The following is a 27,553-nucleotide window of genomic DNA, read 5'->3' on the forward strand; positions in this document are numbered from 1 at the left end:
TAGTGTTACAAGTTTCTACATTGGTAGGATAAAACGTTCAATAAAAATAGTTTATAGTTTGATATGAACACTTGGCTCCTAACACTCTTATAATAACAGGATTATGGTGAATTATGCCTTGTTTTTTAAACAAACTGGTTTACGTGAAAATGCAAAGGATTATGAATGGGATTTTTAAAATCTTTTTTTGTAATATGCACACCTTTAAAAAGAGAATCGGTGTTGGAGATGGGTTTTTCTAAGACAACAAGCCAACATATTATTAAATAATATTGGGAAAGGTATTTTGTGTGTTAGTCTATATACACAGCTAAAGAAGTGCAACTAGGGAAGAAAAGATGCTGTTTATATGTAGCGTCCTCATAGTGTCTCAGTCCACCTTCCTGCATTACCTTAGTGTCTGTACCACGCAGGCAATTTGCTTGAGCCTGTTTTCAGTCCATTGAGACAATTTGCAGCGCAAGAGGCTACTTAATTTCTGATAAGTAAGCAAAACTCTAGCTGCAAGGCGGGGGATTTCAGTATGTCATCTTCCTTGTGGGACTGGGATTACGATTTAATTGGCAAAGGCACGAATTATAAACGATTTTAGCAAAACAAATGGCGCTAATTTTTATCTCAGAAAAATATAAAGCAAGAGTAACTTCAGTGCAGCCACTGGAGCTGCCTGAGAGTAACCACGCAATACCTTCTTTTTTTCTCGCGTTGATGGAAAATTATATGCCTCGTCCATGCCATCAGTTCAGTTACCCACATAGCTCTGCAAGCCAGGAAACTCAGGAGCTGCAATGGTGCAAACGTAACCCTTTGAAACCCAAATTTTTTGAAGTTATTGCATATACAGTTTGATGTAGGTTGCTTCAGCTCTGACTGCTGGAGGCAGCAGTAGAAAATAGGTCAATAGAGCAAAGTGGTGCAAAGTGGAGAGGATGAATTATGAAAGGATGCTCGTTTCTCCTGTGGTCCCTATGAATTACAGTGTTTATTTGAATGTGCTTCAGCGGCTTTCACTGTGCTACACACAGCTCCGGGGAACGGTGGGAGAGCGGGGAGAGGTGGGACGGGAGGGAAGGTGTAGTGTCGGTGTGTCAGTGTGTGTTGTGTCAGTGGGATTTCAGCTCAGGACTCCCAGGAGGGAGGGGAAGGATCTTTTGGGGAACGTGGGTGCTGTGTGTGGGCTCAGGGAGAAGCGAGGACAACGTCTCAGAGCAGCGTTGCGGTGGAGGGTGTCAGACAAAACGTTTAGCAAGTGCAGGGTGATTTGTGGGGGCAGATTCTGGGTGTGAATACGGGACAAATACAGTTGCTTTTCAACATTTCACTACACTCTACTGTTTTGCTTTACAAAGAGAAGTTCCTCTGTTTTCTGCGATATAAGCAAGCTATTGGTGCCTTTTTTCCCCCTGAAAGTTCTGGATTGTCTCTGACAAACTATTCAGCCTCCAAAGCATCGCTAACAAGGCAGAGGCAAGGCTGAGTAGCTGACATCTTGCAAACCCCAATTTTGGAACTCCTTACAGCCCGAGGTTTGAATGTAGCTAATTCCCTCACTGGGTGATTAGTAAAACAAAAATACTAATTCTCAGCATCCCTTCCTTGCACACAGACCTCGGTCCTTTCATTGCTACTAGCAACGTAAAGACATTCACCTTGGGCTGGAACCTCAGTCCTTTCACAGCTCTGAGGAAGCAGAGCTCAAGGCCCTGATCGTTGCTAATTGCTAATACTAATACTCCTGGTCTGCCTCTCCTCCCCACATCTTCCATTTTCAGCAGCAAGAGAGAGGAAAAATGGGTTCGTTCTTCTGTATTGTTCTTGGAGCAGAACATGGAAAGACAGACAACCTGACCCTCCCCATCCACAGAATTGTCCTGACGGCAGGGGTGTGGGATTGGAAAGACATGTTTGTCAGAGATAATTCCCAGCTTTTCCCTCCAGCTATTCTGCGCCATCCAGACCTATGAGGGATTGAGGCACCAGAAGTCAGGAGTTTCTTTTGGTGTAAGCTCATGCAAAAATTTTTGGAGACTTTTTTTTTTTGTAAAGTGCTTCCTTAACATTTCCTTTTGGCCATACTTGCAAAATACCTGACGATGCCCAGTCACCTAAGGAGCTGTGACCAGCATCGAGCATGAATGTCACCCTGCTCTTTCTTCCTGCTCTCCGAACACCAGCATTGATCTGTTATTTATTGCTTTATCTTGCACTTTCTTTGAAGCAAGGCTGTCTGTTCGGGCTGTATGAGCACTGCCGGGCACAGGGGGGACTCTGCCTCAGGGCAGGTATTTTCTGATCTCCACAGAAGATTTATCAGCATACAAGGGACATCAGCACAACTGTGTCACAGCTAGTAAATGTGTTAAATGAGGGAAAAGGGTTCCTGGCTGTGGCTTAAACTTGGTCTAATTCCCTATCATTGTTTTTCAGTGCCCCTTCCAATGTCAGCACAATCATCCACATCTTGTACCTTCCCGAAGATGCTAAAGGGGAGAACATCCATTTTCAGTGGAAACAGGATTATGTTCACGCTGGTGATGTGTATGAAGCCTGTTGGGCCTTGGACAACATCCTGATCATAAATGCTGCTCACAGAAAAGTCGTGTTAGAAGATAATCTTGATCCGGTGGATACTGGCAACTGGCTTTTCTTTCCTGGGGCCACAGTTAAGGTTAGTCTGATTGTCTATGGCTTAATGTTATTGTTACTCCTGTATGTAGAAGACACTAACATCCAACCAAACTCTGAACACACAATGGTGTTTAGGCCAATTCATCTGCTTCTAGAATTGGGCTCTTTTTTACTTTGTTTTTACCTTTTTTCTGTCCCGTCGGGGCTTTCTAGAACAATGCGACTTCTCTGCCATGACCAAAACCGAACGACAGTTTATACTGTCATGTCAAAGATCATGTAGCAGAAAATGGGAAACAGCTTCCTTTTAGCAAAACAGTGCAATATTTTGAAACAAATTCAAGTCTCTCCATTGGATATTTTGCAATCTACCTGTTTGTTTATCTTGGTGTTGTTCTGCCACCACTACTTGCTTCATCACAACCCATCACAAAAAACTATGGTTTCCCACTTTTTCTGACTGTGAATATGACATTGCCATTGCAGGGTGCATTCAGGTAGTGGCTGCTCCTTAGAAGTCTCTTTTTCATTAAGATCCTGTTTTGATATATGAGATCCAGCAAGATCATACAACCTTGGGCAAAACTCTAAGGAGCCCTACAAGATCTCTGTGCACAAAGTTCCTTCAGATGCAGAGTTGTTCAGCATCTGGAAATCAGTTGGATTCTTGATTTCTATGTTTCCAAGCAGTCAGAAGTTGAACAGCAGACGACTTTTCGTTTCCATCCTATTTTTCATTCACAAAAAGGCACTTTTGTTGTCAGGGTTCATTTACGATGCTGGTAATGGTTTTGGCAATTGCACAGGAAACAGATGTCGAATACTGAGGGCAGTAAGAGGTTGGTTATGGCCTCATCCTTTTCCCACAGAACCTGATATGAATGGTCTCAGATTAATCTCTTTAAAAATACATAATCCCACTAACCTACTCACTGTACCTGCATATTGACTTATTTTTACTTCAGTAAGACCATTTAAACTACAATGCCAAAGTTTTCCGATGAGATTTTAGAATCAAATAGTGTCCTGCGTATTTAATGAAGTAATTTTCTGTAATCAGTTCACATTTGTTGTGTCGTCGGTTTTATCTTTGGATTTTAAAATCCAGTTTACACATGTGTAGGAGTGAAAGCAAAGCAAAGACTGATGTGCCACAGGTGCAGTTACTTCTTCTCAGCCAACCAAGCCTAAACACTGCTCGCTCCTTCTGAAACATGCACAAAGAACATCTAAACTTTAGCAAATAAACCTCTCTTTTTGTTGTTGTTGTTGATTTTTTTGTTGTTATCGGGGTTTGGGTTTTTTCTTTGTTTAGTTAAACTCAGCCAGTTTGTGTCAGCACACAGCTATGGTTACATGAAAGACAAGGGACCTAAACTGAGAGATCCCTTAGTGCTCCTAGACAGAAATCCTTTACAAGCTCAAACTTTATATGAGATGCCAGTGAGGATCCACCAACCTGCCGTTCCTCCAAGGTCATCTTCTGTTTTAGGGGCAAGTGAAATGTGCATCTGTCTCTTCCCAGATGACATTAGGCTCTGTGTAGCCATTTACACCGGGTTAAGTCAAAGTGTAAGACTCTGGTGTAGCCACACTGTCTTAAGGCTATGTGTGATGCGGGGCTTTTATTCTTCGTGGGACCCTGTAGGTATTTCAAACATTTTTAGCGTATCTAAATTGTCATCAGAGCACTCCCATACTCACATTTCATTTTTAAGGTTTTTGCTCCAGTTTTCCTCAAATTTTCAGAAACCATCTTGCCAAATGTGATTTGAACAGATTTTGCAATGTGAATTTCATGTTATGTCAAATGTAAAGCTATACATTGTGTCAAGATTTACATCAGATTCAGCATAGACCCTGTCATAACATTATAACACCAATGACAATTTTTTTGACAAAGTTCTTGTGCTTTTCAGGATTGGAACGTTATATAAAACTTTACAAAAACTTCTAATATTTTCTTTAAAACCTTTATATAGCTCTAATCTCAGTTCATCACAAGCACACTATTGTGTATAAATAGAAAGAAGAGAATCTTTGTACATTGCGTATTACACCACATTTTAAATGTTACCATACCAGTCACCTCTGTTTCAAGCAGCGTTTCACAGCAGTCAGGTAACTTGGCTGGTATAACGGCAGAATGACGGCAGCCATGGCTGGTACGTCTTCACAGGATTCCCAAATCATTAATGCTCTCAGGCTGCAAGAGTTCATAGAAACTGGGGAAGCTTTTAGGAGTTTTCTCTATCACAGCTGAAGGCATTGTCCTGCCAAATAACATTGGAGAAACCCTGACAACGCTACAGGGATAGCTTGCATCAAAGCTAATTCTGGTTCTCTTTTTCCTACAAGTCCTTTTTCTTCCCGGACATCTAAAACTTGCTAAATAGTCCTGAAGTTTGTTCAGAAAGTTTCTATAGCAATTTTAAATTTTTACGTACGTTTTCACTAAGGGATCAGCAAATTTCATTGTTATACTGTGTTACCTTTTGTAACTCTCACCTATGTGTTTTTTAAAGAAGTTTCCATACCCAGAGTCTATGACTATGTCAAACTCCATTTCAAGCTGATGAGACCTTTTTTTTGCCATACAAGTTTCAATTCATATCCTCCTGTCCTTTTTCAATTAGCATTTTAGATAAAATGGTGTTAAAAGTCTTTCCTGAAGTTTTTGTTAACTTCTTCACTGGCTTCCTTCAGTATTTTTCCTTATGAGTTTCCTTGACAATGTCAACAGTCACATTTCGAGATGTTATTTGTTGTCTAACTCAATTTTGATTAGTATATACAAAACTGTGGGTCAATTCTTTTCCTAAATTGGGCCATAAATATAAGTAATTTCACAGAATGGTAGGGATTGGAGGGGACCTCTGGGGATCATCTAGTCCAATTCATTGGACCGAGGGAATGAAATATGAAGAAAAACAAAAAGAAACAAGAAAAATGATCTTTATACATTTCTTCAATTTAATGGAGTTATTTTCTGTATTCTCCTTTCTTGCTCACTGCCTTTCACCACCCAGAATGACTGATTTTGCATATTTCTCAGGTGGAAGGGCGGTGTCAATCTGAGATAGCTCATCCAGCTGGCAGTCAGAGCTGAAAGAAGAGGGGAAAATACATACTTATTTCTGGTAGAAAAACGAGTAGAAGCAGTCTTTCTCTATGCGTTTACTTTTTCTCTAAGTGTTTACTTCTGGACTGCCCCAGCAGGTGTTGCTCAGATGGTGGAAACTTCTCCTTGGAGGCTTTGTGGCACATCCAGGGTAGTAAATGAAGCAAATGAGGGTACGAACATGAGCCCATGATTTTGCACACCTTAGTTGTTACAGCACCCCCTTGCTTGGCCTGGGCTTGGGCAGTCTCCCAGGCATTATCTTCAAGGGATATATCCTCATGGATGGGCCAGGGACTGTTTCCAGTAGGCAGCAGGGATGAAACCGCTCTTCTGGGAGGAAAGCGTTTGCCCAGGTGGGTGCAAACTCTGCTGTGTTATTTGGTGTCAAGGCCAGAGAGTGGTCCCTGGCCTAATCCGGTTACAATTATGATCCTAGCATTTTTGAACTGCCCACCCCACCCATCTCTTCAGCCATCCCAAACCTTTTAAGGGAATTCTCATTAATTACCATTTTGTTGCCTTAGTGCGTTACTCTGTTAGTAAGGCATTAAGATATGGTTTGTTGGTAGTTTAGAATAAATGTTGCTGTTGCTCACATAGTTAGATGTAGTTCAGCAAGTTCTTTCCCAATAGTTGCTCAGTAGGTAGCTTTTAGAATTGCTTGTTATGCCTGGTACACGCTATTGTTGGATGCTTACCAAGTTGAAAAGAAAATATATTTTCTTCTGTAGAGTTTTACTTTGGTAGTACTTGAGGTCTACTAAAATAAATAGCAAACATTACAAATCCAGTTTTCCCGGTAAAACTGTTCAGATTAATAGCTGCTTGGATTAATAAGGTAAAAACACAGCTGAAACAAAGAAAAGTGCTACCATGAAGACTTGTCTGGGTCCTAGATTAGGTTCTGTGATGGATTCAGTCACTGGAGTGGACAGTGCAAGCAGTAATGGTAATTAAGCACCGATGTGTTGACTGGTCGCGTTCACAGTTTGTGTGAACACGTGTTCAAACGTGTTCACAGTTTGGTGGAGTTGGACAGTGTGTTCTCAATAAGCACTTGTGGGAATTTGCCTGTGCCCGGCTTGGGAAGTGGTTTCTCCTCCTCTCCCAGCCTGCTTGAGCCTGGACCAGGAATTTCATTACGTTGCTTGCTGCGCTCAGGAGTGGTTGCCACTCATTTGAAAGCACATGGCTGGTTGCAGACGCAGCTGGAACTGGCTACTGAAATAGGAAGCAAGCTGAGAGATAAGCCACTGAATTTGTGTGTTTCAGTTCCAAAGAAGACAGCAAAAGACAGGAAAGATGCTGTTAGCAAGGCCAAGCAACCCTTAGGAGATTAATTGGATCCACTGGAACGTATTTATCTGTGTTGGACTGTGTGGAAGGGTGTTGAACAGGATAAATTCCTGACTGCATTTCAATATTTCCAGTGACAGCTCTGAGTGTGAGCACGGCCTTGCAACTGAGCGTGGTTAGGACGTTGCACTGAGATCACTGGAGATCGCTGAAAGGCATGAAGCAGTGCTGTGCTCTGAGACCTGTTAAAGGTCTGTGGTCCTCAAGACTTCAGAGCTAACTGGGGGAAAAGATGAAATCTTCTTCCTTCGGTGATGCTTCTTGGATCTCTACTCCTATGGAACAGAAAAGCGATCTCATCTTTCACAGGACACTTCATATATCTTGTATATTTGACCAGAAATTGTTGTGTTTTGAGGTACAGCATTTGCCAAGTGTTTTAGTTTTCTCCAATTGCCCCGGTCCAAGATTGGATGTGCAAGCCCAAAAACTGAGGTTGAGAAGGGAGGCAGCTTCAACAGTCTTGTAGTTTATGTTTCTGCAGTGCTTCAATTGCATAAAAATAGCATTGAGACCAAGCCACCTATCTCTGGAATTTTTCCACATGTAGGAAAAAGCAGTACGGATCATTACAGACACTAGAGCGGCAACGCGTTTGGTCATGATGTGTTAACCCAGTGACGCTTTTCACCTTTGAGAAGAGTCAAGTTACAGAATTACTGTCTCACAGCAGTTGCAGCCACTCTTCACTTGGTGTCCAGCTGGTCGGCTTAGCTGGTTTGGTCTGCAGGACTCGGGGACTACACCTGGGGTTGTCTACAGGCGAGGATGCAGCCCGCCATAGCATGGCACGGGGGCGAGGGGGGAAGGTCAGCACCAGCCTCACTGAGCAAGTTGGGTACATGATGCATGTTATTCGCTACCATAGACACGACCGATAAATCCTGAAAACGCCCCCGTCCCAATATCCTGATACAGTAAACCCCTTAAGTAACAGCTCGTCACCATTCAGCTCATTTTAATTTCCCAGAAATGCATGTCAGCTTAGCAGAAGAGAAAGCTGCATAAAAAGAGAGTGGTCGAAATGAACACTCACACTCAGAAAAATATGCCGAAAATGTATGCCATGTATGCCAAAAATGTGCCATAAAACTCCATGACCTCCCACCACACCCTGAGCACATCAGGGCTGTGCACATCCTAGGTCTGCGAGTCCTTCCTGAACCTGTGCTGTTGTGTGTCACTGAGCAGGGAAGACATGCACGCAGGCCTAGGAGTTTGGCAAAAAAAAAAAAAGGCCGATTAAGCTATTCCACACCCCCAGCTCCAGAGCAGATTTCCAAATGTCTGAATACTCTGTTAATTAGTAGGAATGGCTTTGGATAGTCTTCTTTGAAAACAAACATCCTGATAGTCCATATATATATATCTATCTATCTTTGTCGGGTTTAATTGTTTGTGATGAAATGAACAAGATTTTTTTCCTTTTTTTTGGTTTAAAAAAGGGGTAAGGTACCCATTGTCTTAATTAGATCAAATATATTTGTTTGCAGGAGGAAAGGTGATGCTCTATGTCTGCCAGTGTGAAAATGGCAGACTGAAATTGCTATGACCTTATATTGGATAAAGTTATGCAGATATAGGTGCTTCTGATGAGACTCTTTTGTTTTTGAATAAGATATAGCAAGGCAGTATTTGGTCTGTGGGCCAAACCCAGCCTTCTAGCCAGCTGCTTTGCCTTGCAGGAGCTCTTATCCACCACATCTTCCTGGGAAGAGGCGAGCAGGCTTCCTGCTGCACCTCATCTGAGAGCCATTCCTGCTTCTCTGTGGGTGGAAGGAGGAGTGTGAGAGGGGAGGAGAGGTGAAGAAAGCAGAGCAGGGTGCACAAAACCTGTCGACCGGCTCCCTTTAGTGAGAGTGCGGGCACTCTGAGCTGTGTACATGAGGAGGCATCTGTACATCCATAGGATGCGTATATCCATGGATCTGGCCCATCCATAGACTTGCTCTTGCCTTTTTTTTTTTTTTTTTTGTTAACAATCACACTGTTAATTAAAATAATAATACTTAGATACAGTGTCTAGGGGGTCATTGGAACTGATAGGTGGTTTGCTGTGGTGCTGTGAGTTGTTTGGGCAGCTGAGAATCGCTGTCGGGCAGCGATGCTGAACCTGCACCTTTCTCCATGCCAGTTCCCCGTGGCTCGGAAGTGTGGCGGGGGGTGGCAGGGAGCCAGCGTTAGCTCTGAGCTGGCGTCAAAGCACCAGGGGTCTTTCCTGCCTCCTAGAAGGAAAGAATTTGGTCTTTGCAGGTCACTGTGAGATGCACATTAATAAAAACAACATGAATTGACCCATTAGATGCCAAAGACTAGAAATGACTTTGGTTGACTCTTTCTCACTTTAATTTTACAGTGGCGTAAATACATATCATTACTTTCAGAAGAACAGATGAAATTTAATCATGCTCACTGCAGAGTGCTAGAAACATCAATAGTTCCCAATAACATAGAGGAATAGTTCAGTTCATGCCAGTTAAATGACTCACTAAGGAAATCAGTCATCGCCAGAATGACCGGTGTTGTACTAACATCATGAAATGTCCTAGAAAATTAGGAACCATATAAATCATATGAATCCCTCGTAAACAATCAAAGTGTTTTGAGCACTAGCCTTTGAATAAGAGTCTATAATCAGAAATGATGAGTGAAAACACACTTTATAAGCTGTTTGTTACAATGTCATGGGACAAGTTTCATCCCGTTGTTTTGGAAAGGGAAGGTGCACTATAACCCTCCATGCACCTGGCCTGTTTGCGCAGCCAAGGTTTTCATTCTGTAACCTATATTAAATGATGTAAAAATGTAGCGTGTGGGAAAGATTAAAACCCTGTTTATCTTATGGGAAAGTGTTCCAATCACATTGTGGTTTCTTCTTTGGTTAAAGAAGGGACTTCAGGCCAGAAGCGTTAGTAACCAAATCCACAGAATTTAGAATTTAGCATCTGCCCTAAATTCGGTCATCGTACCTTTGCTGGATAAGACGTTGCATACAGAGTACAATTTTATCAAGAGTGAATCTATCCTTCTACCTGCTATCATGTCAACATCTAAAAATTTTGAAAACCTGCATGACTCATTCCCAGAAAGACACAATATCTAATTTATGGCTCCATTGACAATGCTGCTTTAATTAATTTTCTTCATCTTTTTTCTTGTTCCTCTGCTTCTCGTATCTCATCTGTTTGCATTGCCTAGATTTTAATTAAAAAAAACCTCTCCTCTCTAAGGAGCAATCTGAAGTGGCAAAAATAATCACTTAAAATATTACAGTCATTAAAAAATTGGCTGCGGTCAAAGCCATGCATTTTCAATTTGCCGACAAACGATATTTTCGTTTCCTTTTAAAGTGCGTTTTGTATTTGAATAGCATTCACCAGCCAGCCTGGCTATGAGAGATGCTCCTCCAGCTGGGTGGGCTGCGTGACAACTCCTTAATGGGGGAAATTGATGGCCCTCTGCTCGTGTAGAGGTGAAGGCATACTGGGCAGATTTCTTTCCATCTGCTGTCAGCCCTTTGCAAGCTGGCACTGCCCAAATGCCCAACACATTCATTCCAATGCAAGAAATGTCGCCAAAAAATAAATTGTGAGGCTACAGCTGTCTGAAAGAATCATCGGGGCCATTAGGCCCAGGAGAGATAATATGAAGAGGTGCATCAGTGTTCATCTCTGATAAAAACCTAATTAAATGACGGTAAAGATGACTGCGGATACTTTAAAGGCACAGAGGTGAACAACATTTTCATGGGAGTGTGGGGATGAGCCTCGGGAAGATGATATGCAGCACCTCAGCCAAAAATCTGTTACACTGAGGAATTTCACACTAGTGTTTTCTGTTGATGCTTCTCCGAATGGCACAGTTGTATCATTTAGTTGCCCTCTGTTCTGCTCTCCAAGTAAAGAAATCCCATACTGTAAAGCCAAGAGGTATTTATTGATTCACAAGTTTGACTTGAACAACTGGGACAGAAGCTGGTTTGGATGAACTTCAGTGTTTCTGTTTACATTCCCAATTTTTGTCTTTTGAGCTTCTAAAAATCTTCACGGCTGTGTTCTTAGCTGCAACTGTGACAGGCTGATCTGGTTGATGCTTGTGCTACTTCACATGGCAGGGTGAACAGGAGACCTCCAGAGGTCCCTCCCAGCCAATGGGTCATGCTGAGGGTAACAGATGTCTCTTTGCGTGGTGCTCTCATGCAAGTCTTTAAAAATGCAGAGATTGTTCAGGCATGCTACATGATGTAGGATCCCAGATCTTACTTGGGGCCCTTAAACCGTTTAGATGCCATAGAAAGTTGGTCAGTATTTATTTATGAAAACATAAACAAGTCCAGTTGGAAAGTACCTGCTTCACCAAATCTGATTTCCCTGCTTTTGCTGGCCAATGGTTTTGAGCAGTCCTAATTGAAACCCTTCTGCATCTCAGACGGTCAAGAGGATTTCCCAAAAGCACCTACTGGAAAAAGGTGAAAGCTGTAGGTAGAAAATATAACATGTAAGGAGTATAGAGTAGGATAAAGAGGGTGACAGACTCTTGATGAAAGTTTGATTGATTTTGAGACCACGCACTACTCTCTCCCATAGTCTGTGTCCTCAAATTATTAGCTAATGCCCTCATAATGTACAACAGAAAGCTCACCTGAATTAATAAGACTTGATGGCTTTCATAAACAACTTGGCTAAGAACTGTACTCATAGACTAGAAATATTCATAGACTAGAAATACTCGTAGACTAGAAATACTCTTAGATAACAGCAATTTTAGGATGAAAATGTATTTTTTGTAGTAGCGGTACCATTGTAGCATCAGAGCCCTGAGCAAGGAACGTACCACTGCTGCCTCTTCAGGCACAAACCAAAAAGAGCCTGTGTCCCAGGAAATTGCAATCCATTTATAAAACCAGAGATAAGCTGGCACTGGGGACATGCAAGAGTGAAAGGAAATATTGCAAGAGGGGAGAGTGCTCATCCTGGTAAGCAGTGCATTCTTCAGTGTAATCAAATGCAAAGCTTGTTGAGGAAAACACTAAGTGTCTGAAGGACTTCATCTTGCGGGGAATTTGCCAAACATGGTGGGCAGAATGGGCAAGGGCATGCAAATTTGTCATCCCACCAGGAGAAGTAGTGGGAAATATCTGCAGTTAAGGAAAAGTGAGCCAGGAGATGGTGCATGGAGGGGGATGGTGGAGGCAGGTGAGGATGAGCCATGCAGGACCTTGAAAGTAGGGGAAAAACAGTGATACCATAACTATCCAGTAGACAAACTTTAGAAACACAGAAAATTCTTAGTGAAGATTAGACTGAAAGCAAATCCAAGCACGCTGAGATATGGGAATGCGTCCAGCCAATTTTCATTTTGCCCTATTCATGCAAAGCAATAGCTTAACAATTGCAGCTAGTGAATAATCGTATTGGTAGTGCCAGATTAAATTAAACTGTTTTATTTTCCCTTGGGATGACCACAGTCCCTGAACAGAACTTGGCCTCTTTCCGTTTGGCAGCAGGCGGGGGTTGTTTATTTAGGAATACAACAGTTTACTTATGGCAGGCTGATGGTCCCACTCCAGTTGCAGACAATGGGAAGTAGCTGCTGTTGTGAAGTGGCTCCATTCAAGTGCCTGCAAGTGTCCTGCGTTCTATTATGTAGGTGATTTGGGAGAAAACTTTGTTTAGTGAAGGTTATCAGATTTGTCAAAGGATTTATTCCCCAAATTAATTTTTTCTCACAAATTAGTTAACTTTTCAATGTTGTAATTTGTGCAAGGACACACTAAACGTTCCCCATGCTTTTAATTGCCTTTAAATAAAATTAAATTCTGCTCTAGTTCTGGACCTAAAGCTGATGCTTCCATGGTAACAAGGAGAAATATCCTACAAGTCGCTGTCGTTTGGCCTTTCTGATTATAAAATTTGCTCAGCAAGATAATTTGTTCTTATCTTATAAATCGTTTAAATAAAAAATGAAACAGAGAACAAATTGAATCTTAAATTTGTAAAAGAGAGAACTCTATATCTACATAGATCTGCAGTATCTCCGGTTTAGGGACAACGTAATCCAGTTGGTTTCAAAAGGCAGTACCTGTTAATTCCAGATTTTTTATCACTTTAGAATGACAAAAAAAAAGACCTGTAGAATTCAGTCCTTGAGTGCTGGAAGTATATAGACTACCACTGCAAGCGTAAAGCCTTTAATTTGGGAAAGAGGCAGCACAGGACGTAAATTGTACTTCAGTTCTTTGTTTCTGGAGGCTTGGATTCAAATCCTGGGTTGAACCCAAGAGAAAAGGAGTCGGATGGTTTCAATTCAGTCTCTAATCTGTTCAAGCCTTATTACAAAACCGCAAAATAATCCAACACAGTCAGCAGCCTCCTGGATGTTGAACAAGACTGACAAGGTAGTTGGGGGCAATGCCGGTGCAGGACCATCTCCTGTGGAGCTTCCTTTGCTCCTAGAAAATTGGGCTCAGTGCTCTTTGAGGTTGTTCTCCCCTTTGCAGCCTATTGGATGAAAAAAAAAAGATCAGTTAAAGCAGGGATGGATAGCAACTGCTTGAAAAATTGAGAGAAATATATGGAAGCTAAGTGTGAACCGGGGGGGGTGATGATTATACGGACAAGAGAAACGTGGCAGGTGGGAGAGGATGAGATCATGAGCAGAGGAGCCCTGGCCCCGGCTGGAGCAGCTCAGCTCATGCAGGTGGAGCTGGTCCTCACCTGCTTCTCCCATGGGCGTGTATCCAGGGTCCCAAATGGTGGCACTGGGGCAAAAAAGTACCAGAAAATGATGGCACTCCCTCAGAACTTCTTTAAAAGCCATAGATGTGGTTTTAGCATCTTTCTTTAAAGGTAATGAGCTTCTATGACTGGTTCCGTAGGTATGCAGAATAATAGAAGGAGTTAACCCCCCGTTGGAACTTTTCTTCTGTGTAGCTGTTTCAAGGGAGTTTCAAAGCCAATGTGAGCAGAGGGTAATTTGAGGCATACGTTGTGTGGGTCATTAACGCATAAAATATCCCTGAAATACGTATTCATAGATACCGTAGAGCTCTCTATAAAAGCATAGAGATAGTTTTATAGAACTAATGAAATAAATGAGGCTTCTGTATCCTTTTGAGCTTTCATAAAGGGTTGATCATACACCACTGTATAAATAAGTACATATTCACCCTTTTGCCAAAGTGCCCATTTATTTATCTTGACAACCTAAATGGAAACTCCATCCGATGTACTTCAGTAAATATTCTGTTAGGCAGCAGCAGGACATACAAACATTAAATGATAATGGGGTTGTATCTATTTTGTGTTTATTTTAATAGGTGGCTTTCATCAGGCAAGAGATTACTAGTTCCATGCCCCACTATCAAGTATATACTTACATATAACTTAGCACCCGAGAAATAAGTAAGGCTTATAAAGGATTTTCCAAAGCTTTTATGCGATTGTAATAACTAGCTCAGTAGGATCTATTTGTCTATTTGTTTCCTAAGAGATGAAGGGTTACGTATAAATTAGAATTAAGTTTTAGCCTGTATATTTATTTTTAGCGTATTTGCTTGACTGCCTGCAGTTAATAGGAGTTTTGTGGCAGATTGATTGACAGATCAATTCTGTTTCTTAATTTCTGTTCAACAAATGAAGAAAATTCTGAAAAGAAAGGAGCAAAATAAACAGATTATTGTGAAAGTTCTGATGTTAGCAATACCTGTGAGCATGAAGGATAAAGTCAGTGAACAAAAGCCATTTCTCAGTCAACTATAAGGAACAGCCTAGTACAAACAGTGTTTTTCAAAGAGAAGTAAAATGCAAAACTGTTTCATTAATTTTTGCTAGTTATAAAATATTTTATGTGTAAATTATTCTGCCTTTTCAGTGGCAGCAGCTGCATGTATGGTGCACTGTGAATATGGTGCATTACCAGAGCAAGGAGGCTTGTGACAAAATCTTTTTCATTTCTGTGATAAACGATCAACACCAGAATCTTTCTATTGCTTTGACCTTTCTTTGGAAGAAAAACACTTTAACAGCAATTTGCGTATTTTAGCATTTGAAATAGTCTTTACACCTTTATAGTGTGTTCTTTTAGTCAGTGTTCATAAACACAGAGCTGTTGCCATTCCACTATAGACCAGAAAGTCTCTACACTAAAATCAGACTTCAGGTACTCAGATTTTTTTCTATCAATGTATACACATCTCTAAAAATGTAGTCACATATTACATTCCTAAATATAAATTAATTGCTAAGTTTTAGGCAACCATACTTGAAAATCATCAACAAAACAATTCCAGTCATGTCTTTTTTTTGCATTGGTAAAAGAAAGAAGAGTTATAGAATAGGACAAAATGTGTTATTTTGCACTTTGCTCATAAAATCACATAGACAAAGATGTAGTGGCCAGTTTTCATTTTTTGCCACATCTTTCTCTTTGTTAACAATTTAATTATTCACTTACATGACACCACCATGACCTTTTTAAAGGCAGAAGAGGTGATCGTCGTACTTTCCCTCGGCACGTTATAAAGGGGCTCAGAGACAAGAGGGCATTGCATAGACAATACTGAAAAGGTCAATGAAATTTGGCATTATTATATCTCTTTTTCAGAAGTTGAACTGTGGTAAGAATGCAGAATTTACTCTAATTAACCATTTCTTATTTCAGTTATCACTTTTAATGCGACCAAGTTTCCAGCCAGAAAAAGGGTTTGAGCTAATTATTACTTTTATCAGTATTTGTTGTAATATGAACAATTCAATAAAATGCCGACTTCTCAGTTGGCATTATGGCCACGTAAGTCTTCTTTAGAAGCTTCCAGTATCTGTTTCAGCTACACAGATTTTGCAGACTTTTACCATTTTATCAGACACTCAAGAATGCAAAAGCAGGATGGGAGAGAGAAGAAAATCTGTGCTGTAGCCCCCATGTGCTCCTCACAGACAGCTTCTTCCAGGCCAATACTCCTGGAGACTCTTCGTAGTCTTGGTAGTTGGGGCAGACCCGTGGCTTCATTTGATGCTGCTGAGATGGTATATCCAGAAATGCAACGGGAAAGCAGATGCGTTGGGTTTGGGGGCAGCCTCAGAGGCTCCCTGAGACGGCTGTGTCACAAGAGCTAGTTGCCTATAGAGCTATTTGTTATTTGAATTAAATATGGCACATATAGCCTTTTCACTCATACACTCAGACCCAAAGTTTACTGTATATGACTGCATAGCAATTTCACATGCAAACATCTCTGCTGGCCAAAATTCAGGCATGGAGATCTTACATGTGTTTCACAGCATGAAACTCCTACGCCGACAAAGTATCCACAGCAATATTTGATATACTACTAAAGCTATTTGTACACACAGCTGTGTGTGTGCCAGACGTAACGGCAATGCTTTAAAATAGAAATCAAAAACGCTCAGAGGTATGGTACATGTCTTTTCTATGCAAACACAGCTTTACAATGGTCTGAAGTGCATTTGTAGGGAAGCAGGTATGAGACCAGGATGCACTCGTCATTGGGGGAGGGCCAAGAAAGATTAAAGACGACCGTCCATTTTTTATTTTTAGTTTGTTTCAGGCGTTGGTGAGTCATTAGATAACGTACAGCTTGCTCTGAGCCCAAGCGGTGCATGAGCAGGACAGCTGCCCTTGCAAAACCCCACGTAACGTCACCTCCTTTTGTCCACAGCATAGCTGCCAGTCGGATGGAAACGCCATCTACTTCCATGGGACAGAAGGCAGCGAGTTCAATTTCGCCACAACCCGGGACGTGGACCTTTCCACGGAGGATGCCCAGGAGCAGTGGGCTGAAGAGTTTGAGAGCCAGCCTAAAGGGTGAGTGCCCCTCACCTGTGCAGGGCCCCAAGACTAGAATAAATAGTAATACAGTAAACAACAGGTGATTGTGGATTTTGGGGAGGAATAAGTCTGGTAAGCCGAGGAGGAACAGTCCGTTTCCAGATCATTCTGAAAAAAAGTCGTGCTTGTGAATTATATAGTCATTCTGAAGAAACACAGAACGTTGATCTCTTTGTTCATTCTGTCACAACTGAGTGTTTTTAACAAACTCATATCCATATGAAATCAAATTCCTTGAGAAATTCGTCCCCCTCTGGATCCCTGCAGTGAGCCACGCTTTGCCATGAGAGAGCTCCTGCTTGTGCAGAAGCCTGCAGGTGCTGGAGGAGGAGGAGGAGGAGGAGAAGGCAGGACAGCTGAAGCAGCAGCCTGCTCTCCCCTTGCAGCACGAAGAGTGTGGCCATGTCTACCCTGCCAGGGTTGAGGATTTGGCTGGTAATTTACTATTTTTACTTTAAATAAATATAAGGATTCAAAGAATACCTGTAAAGCCAGATCCAGCAGGGACTGCTGCAAGGGCACAGAAAGTAAAGAGACCATCTAGGACAGCAAAATTACCGCTCTTGCCAAAATATGAGCGAGCTTTAGGAGAAAAGTGTCCTGGTAAAGAAGTGGCATTTTATATACCTCAGTGTATAAATTCTGACAAAAAGAAAATAACCACCAATTTTTTATTTAAAAAAAAGGGGAATTTCATTAGTTGCTGTAACCCCAGGGCAATGAGAAACGTACACTCTTGATTTATGGGTCTCTACTGAATGTTGATTTTAACTTACAAAGCGCTGCAGATCATTAGCAGCTGATTCAAATGCTGTCTATGCTGTGCTGAAGGTAAAGAGCACCTTTTAAGAAACACATGCTAATGCATCCTGTGGACACACGGTTTATTTGGGGCTTACGGAAAAAATATTCACTGTGAACTCCGTCCCAGTTCGAATAATCAACCCATGGCATAGCGGGTGCTGTTTCAGACAAAGGAAAGAAAATGAGGAGGCGTGTTGTGTGTTGGGTGACCATGTGGGATACGTTTGAGATGTTCTCTCAGTCTGTTTTTCATCTTGAAAAAACAGGACGGGAGTGCTACCTGGGGACATCTGCCCTGTCTGTAGGTCCCGTCTCTGCTGGACCAGGGGTTTAGTTGAGCTAAGTCAGGCCAGATCCCTCATCGTCAGCTGTTCTAATCAGGACACCTCCTTCTTAGATAATGAGTAAACTTTTAAAAATTAATTACGGTAGTAAATGCTGCAGTGAGTAGAAATAAGAAAATAAAATGCTTACCCCGTACCCTGGTTAGCAAATGCACAATTTCTTCCAAATTAGGAATATTACATTTTCACTGTCACACAGTGTCTAGCTCCAGGCTGCAGAGCCAGGCTGCAGCGGCAGGTGAATTCTGCACTCATCCTGGCGCCGTCCCAGGAACCAGCTCTGGATCTAACCCCCTGTGTGTAAAATATCGGTGGTGTGGCAGCCTAAGATCTCACATTTTGGGTTGGTTTTTTTTTTTGCTTTTCAAATTTTACTCTATATTGGAAAGTTGCTGCTTTCGACTTTTGCTGTAAGAATGGAGGTTTCAATTGCATGTAGCCGTGAACGCGCACTGAGCTGGGGTGATGTTGTGGACTACATCCCTGTCGGATAAAATCGTCACCGGCACTGTCCCTCTTTGCAACATTTCTGTGGGGCTTTGCTTTGGGAGGTGTACACAACTGCAAATAGATGAGCTTTCTTAATCCCTTCTTAGAGCAATGTTTTTGAATGCAACTTGAACTATATTTGAAATACTGTTTTGCTGTGTTTAAACAGTCACAGAAGCACTTTATACCTGAGACAGAGCTTGCAGGACGTTCTCCGGCTCCCCTTTGTAAGGTCAGCTGGAGCCTGCCAGCTCTCAAACCACAGGGAAAAGCATCCCTCGTAAGGGAGAGAGTTTAATCAAGAATGTCCGCATCTCCATCATGCCATCACCCAGGTTCTTTCTCCATTTATCCTTACAGACAGTGTTTTGATGTATTTTTCTTAAAGTGCCAGTTTTTTAGCAGTGTAGAACTTTCTGGTCTTCATTTCTACTGCTGCCTAAAAGGAGAGGATCCCTGGAAACATCCATGATCTGCATCTTTCATGACCCCGAGCTGTTTTGTGGGTCACTACAGAGAGTGTTTTAATTGAGCTAAATAGAGCATACAAAAGATCAATGGAGCATTGTGAGGTTTTGTCGAGTAAGTTAAAGCAGGCACGACTGTTTAATTCGGTACTTGCCTTCAGCCCGAGAGACCCATTTTCAAAATCGTGTTTTGATTATATTGCACATTACCTTTACAAAATCTGCACGACTGAAATACTTCTCTCGGAATTAGGGTTAGATTAAACTATGCTGCCATTATCATATTTATATCAGAAAAGCCTTTCAGTGATGTTAAGTTTGCTAATTCCTGTGTAAATGTCTGACGGTTTCAAAGCAGGATTTCCAAACAGGCACATCGCTGGTCTGTCACAGCTTAGGTCCATAGGGAAACTGGCAGCTTTTAAGAAGATCCTAGAAATACATTTTGAAATAGTTGGAATGGTTAAACTGATAAATAGACTGTTAAGTTCTTGTAATGACAGATTATGAAATTGTCATATGGCACATCGCTGCTAGAGGTTGCTTCTGCTGGAAGGGGACAGGAAAAGGCTCTGCCTTCCCAAAAAGGTTTCCGAACTTCAGCGTTCTCTCATTCATCCTGAATCACGCTGGCTAGTTCAACGACTGGATTATCAGGATCTAGTGATACGAAATAAATTCATTGCTTTATCAGCCTTTTATTTTTAAAATCGTTTATTATGAATTAATTAAAGACTTCAACATGAATAATAATGTATCAGACCAAAATAATGTACGAGTTTTCAACGGTTCCTAATCTTTCAAAATATTTCAATCGAGTTTTGAAGAAACCAACGCTTTCATGATGAAAACATATTTTCAATAAAAAATATTTAATTGAAAATCTTGCAACAGCTCTTTTAATTATCACCGAATAAAAATAAGAGAAAATGTTGCACAGAAAAACTGAGAAAGATTGTATCATCGCATATTAAAAACACAGCAGTCTTTTTTTGTATTCTGTTCGTGTGTTAGTTAAAAACTCTTACCCTAAATGCTCAAGAAGATGAAAAGAGAGTATTCAGCTATTACCTATGTATTTAATGACTGTATAGCAGATATGGTGGACATGTGGCTTTTCGAGTTTCATTGATCTATAAACCTTAGATTATATGAAATGAAACAGAATGCAATTAGGTTTTAAACATTTTTGTGCCAGAAAAATAATGAAGATGATAGAATAATACAACGCTAAATATTTGGTAATAGCATTCATTGAAAGCCTCATTTTTTCAGTAATTTATGCTTTTCTGCTAATTTATTTAAAGCATTTGCATTTACTTTGCTTTATTTGAGTCAACTGAGTTTAAAAACTGATATTGAATATGTAAGTAATGTTGTAGGAATCATATTTCAAACACTGCTTTTTGTTGTCCTCTGTAAGAGTAGCAGCAGACGCTTTTGTATGTACAAATGAACTCCTGGAACACGTTTCGTATGAGCTTATCGGTAACGTGCCTCTGCACATTCTCCACCCCTGCTGACCTCTCCAGGTGGGACATCTTTGGAGCCGTCATCGGTACTGAATGTGGGACACTGGAATCTGGCTCAGCTATGGTATTTCTCAGAGACGGAGAAAGAAAAATATGCACTCCATACATGGACACTACAGGTTATGGGAACTTAAGATTTTATTTCAGCATGGGTGAGTATACATTCCTCATGTAATACAACATGTGGAGCATGTGAGATTTAAATTGCGCAGTGTGCATAGAACTAATTTACATACTCCTCAGAAGAGGACAGGTCTGATTCATGACTGTGATACCCATGAGGATGTAAGACTGACCGCTCTCGGTCAGACCAAGAGTCCACCCTTCTGGATGCCCACACGGGTGTACAAGCATGGTGGGCACATAAATAGCCCTCCCAGAAACATCGCAATGGCACTGACTTGCATATGAAAATTTTTCTGAACCAGACAGGGCACTCTTTGGTAGCCGTTGGTGGGCATTTCTTCCATGGATTTATCCAGTATTTTTTTTTTTTTTTTTTTTGGCTGATAGAAACATTTAGCTCCAGGTTACAACAGTTTAATATAGAAGTTACATGAAGGTGTGTCCATGTACAGTCAGTGTCTCAACTTCCTTTATAGTTAGAGGAGATGTGGTCAGTACTGTTGCTGGAAAAACCCATTCAGCTCACCATGAGATATCTGTGCTGGAGCAGCTGAGCAGCTCCCTGGACTCCACCGACTGCACGGGTTGGACCTCCCTTGATATAAAGGAAGCTTAAGCACCTGGTGCACACAGAGGTGTGGGTTCACTCTTGTTCAGTCCTCAGGCAAGATTCATTACCCCAGCACAGGTTGTTCTTGCCACTTGAGGTGTCCAAGCATATCTGAGATACCAGCACGAGACTATCAGATATAACCCAGGATTTGCTGGAGTAGCAGGTAGGTCCCTCTAAATGATCCTTAGTACTAGTACTTAGATCCAGGTCTAAAATGATCCTTAGTACTAGTTTTTATCAACTGAACCTGCCTGTTGTGCCCACAAGACCCTGTAGCCACTCCATAGATAAACAATTCTTCATGTGAAGAAGTGTCTTGTCTTGTACCTACTAATTTCATTCGATGCCCCTTACTTCTTCTATTAGAAGAGATGGTCATGTTTTTGTCATCCTCACTACACCACAGAGGATTTTACAGGTACCTGTCATATCCTCCCACAGTCATATCCACGTGTACCCTGGTGTTAATCCACCAGAGTGAACAGAGTTGCACCTGAGGATGAGAGAGGAGTAGCACAGAGGTGGGACAGTCTTACCTGGCTGAACACACAGAACAGTTTCTGTGAAAAAGCTCATATTCTATTCATAAACATTTTCCTCTGCTAATGTATTGGCCCAGGGTGAGATTGACACAGAGCGTGCTGTAGTTTGCTACGGTCTTGGAGGAGTATGACCTACATGTGGCACCCCTAGTGAAAAGCACTGATGTGGCATTAGCATCACCTGTGGACCTTCCCTGCTGGGACAAAGCACAACCTCAGTGATTTACCAGGGCTAAGAAAGCAGACAAGAACAAACCTCTCCTGCCGCTTCCCCTCCCCACTGTTGTTGTCGGTGCCGCTGCATTAGTTCGGTGTTGCAACAGACCAAAATCCCTGTGAACGTGGTGGTTATCATTCAGTACCTCACAGTGTTTTTCCAGAACTTTTATTTTGCACATAAAGGAAATCGCATGAGGTTATTCTCTCAACACCAGGTTTAGAGGAGGTGAGGGGGTTTGCTTAAAAGTGGAGAATAATAGAATAATAAAGGAGGAAGCAGAGACTAAACTTGTGACCTCCACAAGCAACCTTCTGAATCAACAAGAAAAAACACTCTTTATTTAATGAGTGGAGGACCTCATGTTGTTGTCCTATATTGTTGCACATCTCCTCTGTGTTACATGAATTACCAATAAAGCACAGGAAAAAGAGGATGCTTTTTCCCAGTTCTTCCAAGCATTACAACACCTGCAAGAGAAACAGGAAAGAAATTTGCTCAACCTTCTGAACTTAGGGGAGAAGTTGTCAGCACATGCAGGCACAGAGGATAGTGGGATATCACTTGAAAAATGTATTCTGTATGTACTTGTAAATTAAAAAATATTAGTTGAAACATTCAGGCAAGCAGAGTTCCTTATTACAGTATAATACACATCAGAGATGCACATCTTATCTAGCTCTCTGGACTGCTTTGTCTGTTCCATTCCAAGAACTGGCCATCTGTAGTGAAAATAGTAGAGAAAGTGTCTCATTTATACAACCTTTCTACTTTACAGACTTTTCAAAGAAGCTTCCTCATCCTGTTTTTTTCTGGTTCGTTTTTTGGGTTTGTTTTTTTTTAATACCTGCAATACCCCTCGTGTACAGGGAAATGATGTTTCCTGTTTCAATTACGGATGCTTTGTTTTAAAAACTTTTTTCCAGAATGCCAAACTAGTGTGATGATGTCCTTCTCGTAATTATAATGCAGAGCTTAATGCTCAAATTTGCTAATATGTCTGCCGTCTCAGAGAAGGTTAATAAGTGTTTTGGATTCTATCAATACAAAGATATTTAAAATGCAGCCCCATCCCAGTGAGGCAACAACGACACGCATGTTTTGTGTGATACAACAGACTCCGTCCGTCCCTTTTAGGGTATGGTGTAAATAGTAGAAGAAGCATCACAACAAAAAAGGTACACAGCAGTCTTCCTCCCTTCCTACTAAGAGCAAATTCTCAGCTGCCAAACTATCAGCTGAGAAATATTCAAGAGATCCTCACATACCGTGTGTGTGGCTGCGTAGAGTGTGAGTACTAAATAACAGTTTACTGACGAGGACTCAAAAAGCTGAGCATTTCTATGTAAATAGGATTTAAAGCACACAGATAGAAATATTGCTTTGGGCACAGCATTTTCTATTAAAATTGTTTTGATAAGCTGATTAAGAGAGTTACTTGAGGTTTTCATAATTGTCAACTCCCTTCGTCTCTGGCACGGTGTATCTGATCAAATAGTTCTTACACACTGTGTCCTTAGGGCTGGTGTCCTTTTGTTTCATATCCTAAGTTAAGTAGCATCTGACTGTAATTATTTTTGTAATTGTGGCTGTGTAATATGATTCCACTTTCCAAAAACAAGGGCTTAAATTAATTTTTTTCTCCCTCAAATATGTATTGTACAGGGGGAACTTGTGATTCTGGAGAATCCCATGAAAATGATGTCATACTCTATGCCAAGATTGAAGGCAGGAGGGAACACATACCTCTTGATACCCTGACCTATGCTGCCTACAAGGTAAATCGTCTTAAACAAAGTAGGTGGGTGGGATTGATGGATCGATCTACTTTTAAGCCATCGCGACAATGTTGTATGTTGCGTTCCATAGGGGCAGTCAAACATGATCTTCCCAAGCACCTAAATCAGGTGTAGATCTCACAATGACAGGGTGCCTTTGCGACACAGCTCTGCAGCTATTGCTGGTTACTCCGCCCCAGAGCAGGAGTGTGGCATTGGCTAGCGCTCCGATAACAGGCCAATGGGCAACGGGAAAAAATTTTCAGCCATTAGCTGAAAACTTTGGCGGTAACGCCTCCTCACAAATAGTTACTACTGCCTCCAGTCAAGCTCCTGCGGTTTGATACTCAGGAGCTCCATCCTGAGAGGGTCGGTCACGGTGAGATCAGTGGCTGGGAGGAGAGTGACTGGGAAAAGCCTGGATGTCTTTCCTGCACCTGAAACAGGAAATGTCACATTTTACGCTTTTTATTTGCATTTTAAATACAGTTGTGTGCCCTCTAAGAGGGTCCGCAGTGATGCGGGCATGAACTCAGCCACAGGAGGTGGTTGCTGGCAGTGTACACAGGCAGCTTCTCCTCTCCTGTTAGCGCAGCCTCCTTCCAACCACGTCCACCACCCTCAGGCAGGACAACAAGGACAATAAGGACCTCAGGCTGTCAGGATCCTTCCTGTCTAGGGCAAGGATGCATTTAGACCCTGTCTGCCCTGAGTGACTCAGCCCTGAGGTGTCCTTTCTCTGCTGCTGTAAGATGATAGCAAAAATATACGTGTGGGTGTGGTAGAGGTTGAAATGCGGCATGCTTATACAGCGTGTGGGAAATCTGGCGGTAAAGATGGGGCTGATTTCAAGCACAGGTCTGTGTGCCATTAATTTCACTGTAACTATAGCATTCCGAGAGCAAATGTTTACAGTACGGTTTGGCCTGGGTTTGGTTGAGTCACTTGCATTGTTTCATTGTGCGTGGCTTCCCTCCTCGCCTGCTCTTGTGTGAAAGATGGGGTAGAAGTTTTTTAAAACTAAGGAAACTGTAATTGTAAAATAATAAAAAATTAATTGGGGAACTCGGGGAGAGATAGGATCTGGACTTACACTGACTTCATTGTGGAGGTTTTTTTTAAAACAAGCCATTTTAAAGCTGACATCCTCTTTTGACATAATAAAGGTCTAATTACGTTGCTTTAGGACAAAGGCTAAGCTTTTTAAAGCCATGCTTTCATTTATTTCCACAACATAACATCCTCCCTGCGTACGCCTGTGAACTCATGCTGTTACTCCATTCTCACGTATTCCGACTAGCCGTGCCATTACCCTGCCTTTGCTTCTGTGAGCTGAAAGGCTGCAGGACAAGTAGCACCTTCCATTACCAATGAAGCACTGACAAAATAAGCCCATATTTTTCCGAACACAGAAGGTAGAGTCTCTTCCACAGTGTCTTGACAACCAAGCAAACCGATCCCACTAAGGTGGTAAGCAGCACCTGGTATCCAGAGTGTTAACAGCTACGTATGTAATATAAAAAGCTTTTATTTGGGATCTGTTGTGGAAAAAGGCAGCAAAAAATGTTTGACAGAAATGAAGCAAGGAGAGACAAAGCTACATGTTTGGTTCAGCACATTTGAAGTTGCTTTTCTATTTTAAATAGTACCTTGTGAGCTTTTTTTAATATTATTTGTTTTATGTAAGCCTGATTTAATTTCTTTTAAAGGTTCCATCTTTGGTTTCTGTTGTCATTAGTCCGGAGCTGCAGACTCCGGCAACCAAGTTTTGCCTGAAGCAAAAGAGTCACCAAGGCCACAACAGGAATGTCTGGGCTGTGGATTACTTCCATGTCCTCCCAGTGCTCCCTTCCACGGTGACTCACATGATCCAATTTTCCATCAACTTGGGTTGTGGAACTTATCAACCTGGTAACAGGTACAACAGATGAGATTTCTCTTTTGATTATCAGCACATTTTGGTTTATAGCATCTATGTAAGTATTTGGATTTTTTCTCTCAGAAAGAACAAAGACAATTAATAATGACAAATATAAGCTGTTTCACCTAATCTCCATAAACCTAGGTTTATATCCCCGATATGTGTGATAAGGAGTCTATTAAATAGCTTTCCAGGTCAAAACTTGCCTTTCTTAGTCCATTATTCTGAAATATGGTTATGATCTCTGAGTGACTTTTGCTCCAGTTTCTAATGGATATGAGATTTACCTTTTAATACTGTGTAAGGCTGCAAGTATTAAAGGCGGCAGCAGAAACCTGCCCTACTGACCTCCCAGGTGTTACTGATGCCACAAGCATATCTAATTCTTCTAAGACTGATCATAAATAGCCCTCTTCTTGATGACCAACAGCATGAGGACCTCACTGCCTGTACACTGACCACAGAACTCTTTTGCTGTCTTCACTTCATTGGGATGTTCAACATTATTTTTTCCATGGAGATAAGGGTGAGGGAAAGGCTGCTCCGTATTTTGTAGAATATTAGAAATGTTGGTTGGAAGGGACCTTCACGGGTCATCTAGTGAAACCTGCTGCTGCAGGTGGGGTTGTTACCAATATAGGTCAGGTCAGCCATGGCTTTGCCCATCCATGACTTGAAAACCTCCATGGATGGACATTGTGCTACCTCTCTGGGTGACCTGCTCAAGTGAAAAAGTGTTTCCTAATTTCCAGTCCAAAACTCTGAAGCCATGTCTCTGTGGCCATTGCCCTTCCTACTGTGCCTGCTAGTAGTGAGGAGAGTTTGTCTCTGTCTCCCTCGTGAGTGCCCTCAGCACCATCGCAGGCTGCCGTAGCTCACCCCCCATCTCCAGGCCCAGCAGACTTGTTCCCCAGCCTCTCCTAGCCCAGTGCTCAAGGCCATGGACATCTTGGTCATCCTCTGCTCCATCTCTCCAGTTTCTTAATGTCCTTCTTCAAATAGCGGACCCACAACCAAACTGTCCACTGTCCCTTTTTCCTGATATATGTGTGAGACTGTTTATCCTGATATTTTATGAGGATTAAGTTACTTTATATTTTTTGCGGAGTCAGGAGTTTAAAGGAGGAGACTGTAAATGCTTTCACATTCATGTCGTGTGGCATCTGCTCCCAACTGGAAAGAGCTGCATGAGCGCTGACAGTCCTAGCAGCCATGCAGGGCAGCAGAATTCAAGGGGCAGCAAAAATCAAGGCATTGCACTTACATTTGATAGGAAGGGAAGGCAGCAACATTTTTCTACATGGAAAGTGAAAACTTTACCTGTAAACACTCCTGGCCTCTAAACATGTTATATAAAGTCTCTGTCTCAGTCTGTTACCACATGGGGATTAGTATGTGTTTTGAAAGATTAATATTCTTCCTTCACATAAACTATTTCTGACACAGAAGTGAGCTGCTTCATAACAAAAGAAGCACTAGGTCCCCATTATCCCTATTTGTATTTCCCAAATGGCAGCAGCATTTCCTGTCTCCTGCTCCACACCGTTATTCTTAATGCTTTCATTACTGCAAATGTGAGAAACTCACACTGAATATATGCAGTAAATATGACCCTCCAAGGTATCGGTACAGTTAAATCCGAAATAAATTAGTCAAAACCTCCATAAACTGTTTTAATGCACACTTACAATATCAGTGATGGTACATTTAAATAAAGTAATATTGTCAGCAAATTATAATGAAAAGGAAAAGTTATAATCCAA

General features: G+C 41.6%; 1 protein-coding gene across 1 annotated transcript in view; it reads left to right on the forward strand.

The window, feature by feature from the left end:
- RELN (reelin) overlaps positions 1–27,553 on the forward strand; it is a 293,644-nt gene that overhangs the window by 157,093 nt on the left and 108,998 nt on the right. The window contains exons 10-14 of the mRNA XM_054208749.1: positions 2,428–2,668; positions 16,788–16,933; positions 20,594–20,745; positions 23,757–23,869; positions 25,579–25,787. Of these exons, the coding sequence (XP_054064724.1) occupies positions 2,428–2,668; positions 16,788–16,933; positions 20,594–20,745; positions 23,757–23,869; positions 25,579–25,787 (861 nt within the window). The remainder of the gene's footprint in view (positions 1–2,427; positions 2,669–16,787; positions 16,934–20,593; positions 20,746–23,756; positions 23,870–25,578; positions 25,788–27,553) is intronic.

The sequence above is a fragment of the Rissa tridactyla genome, chromosome 1 (assembly GCF_028500815.1).
Source record: "Rissa tridactyla isolate bRisTri1 chromosome 1, bRisTri1.patW.cur.20221130, whole genome shotgun sequence".
In the NCBI taxonomy this organism is placed as follows: Eukaryota; Metazoa; Chordata; class Aves; order Charadriiformes; family Laridae; genus Rissa; species Rissa tridactyla.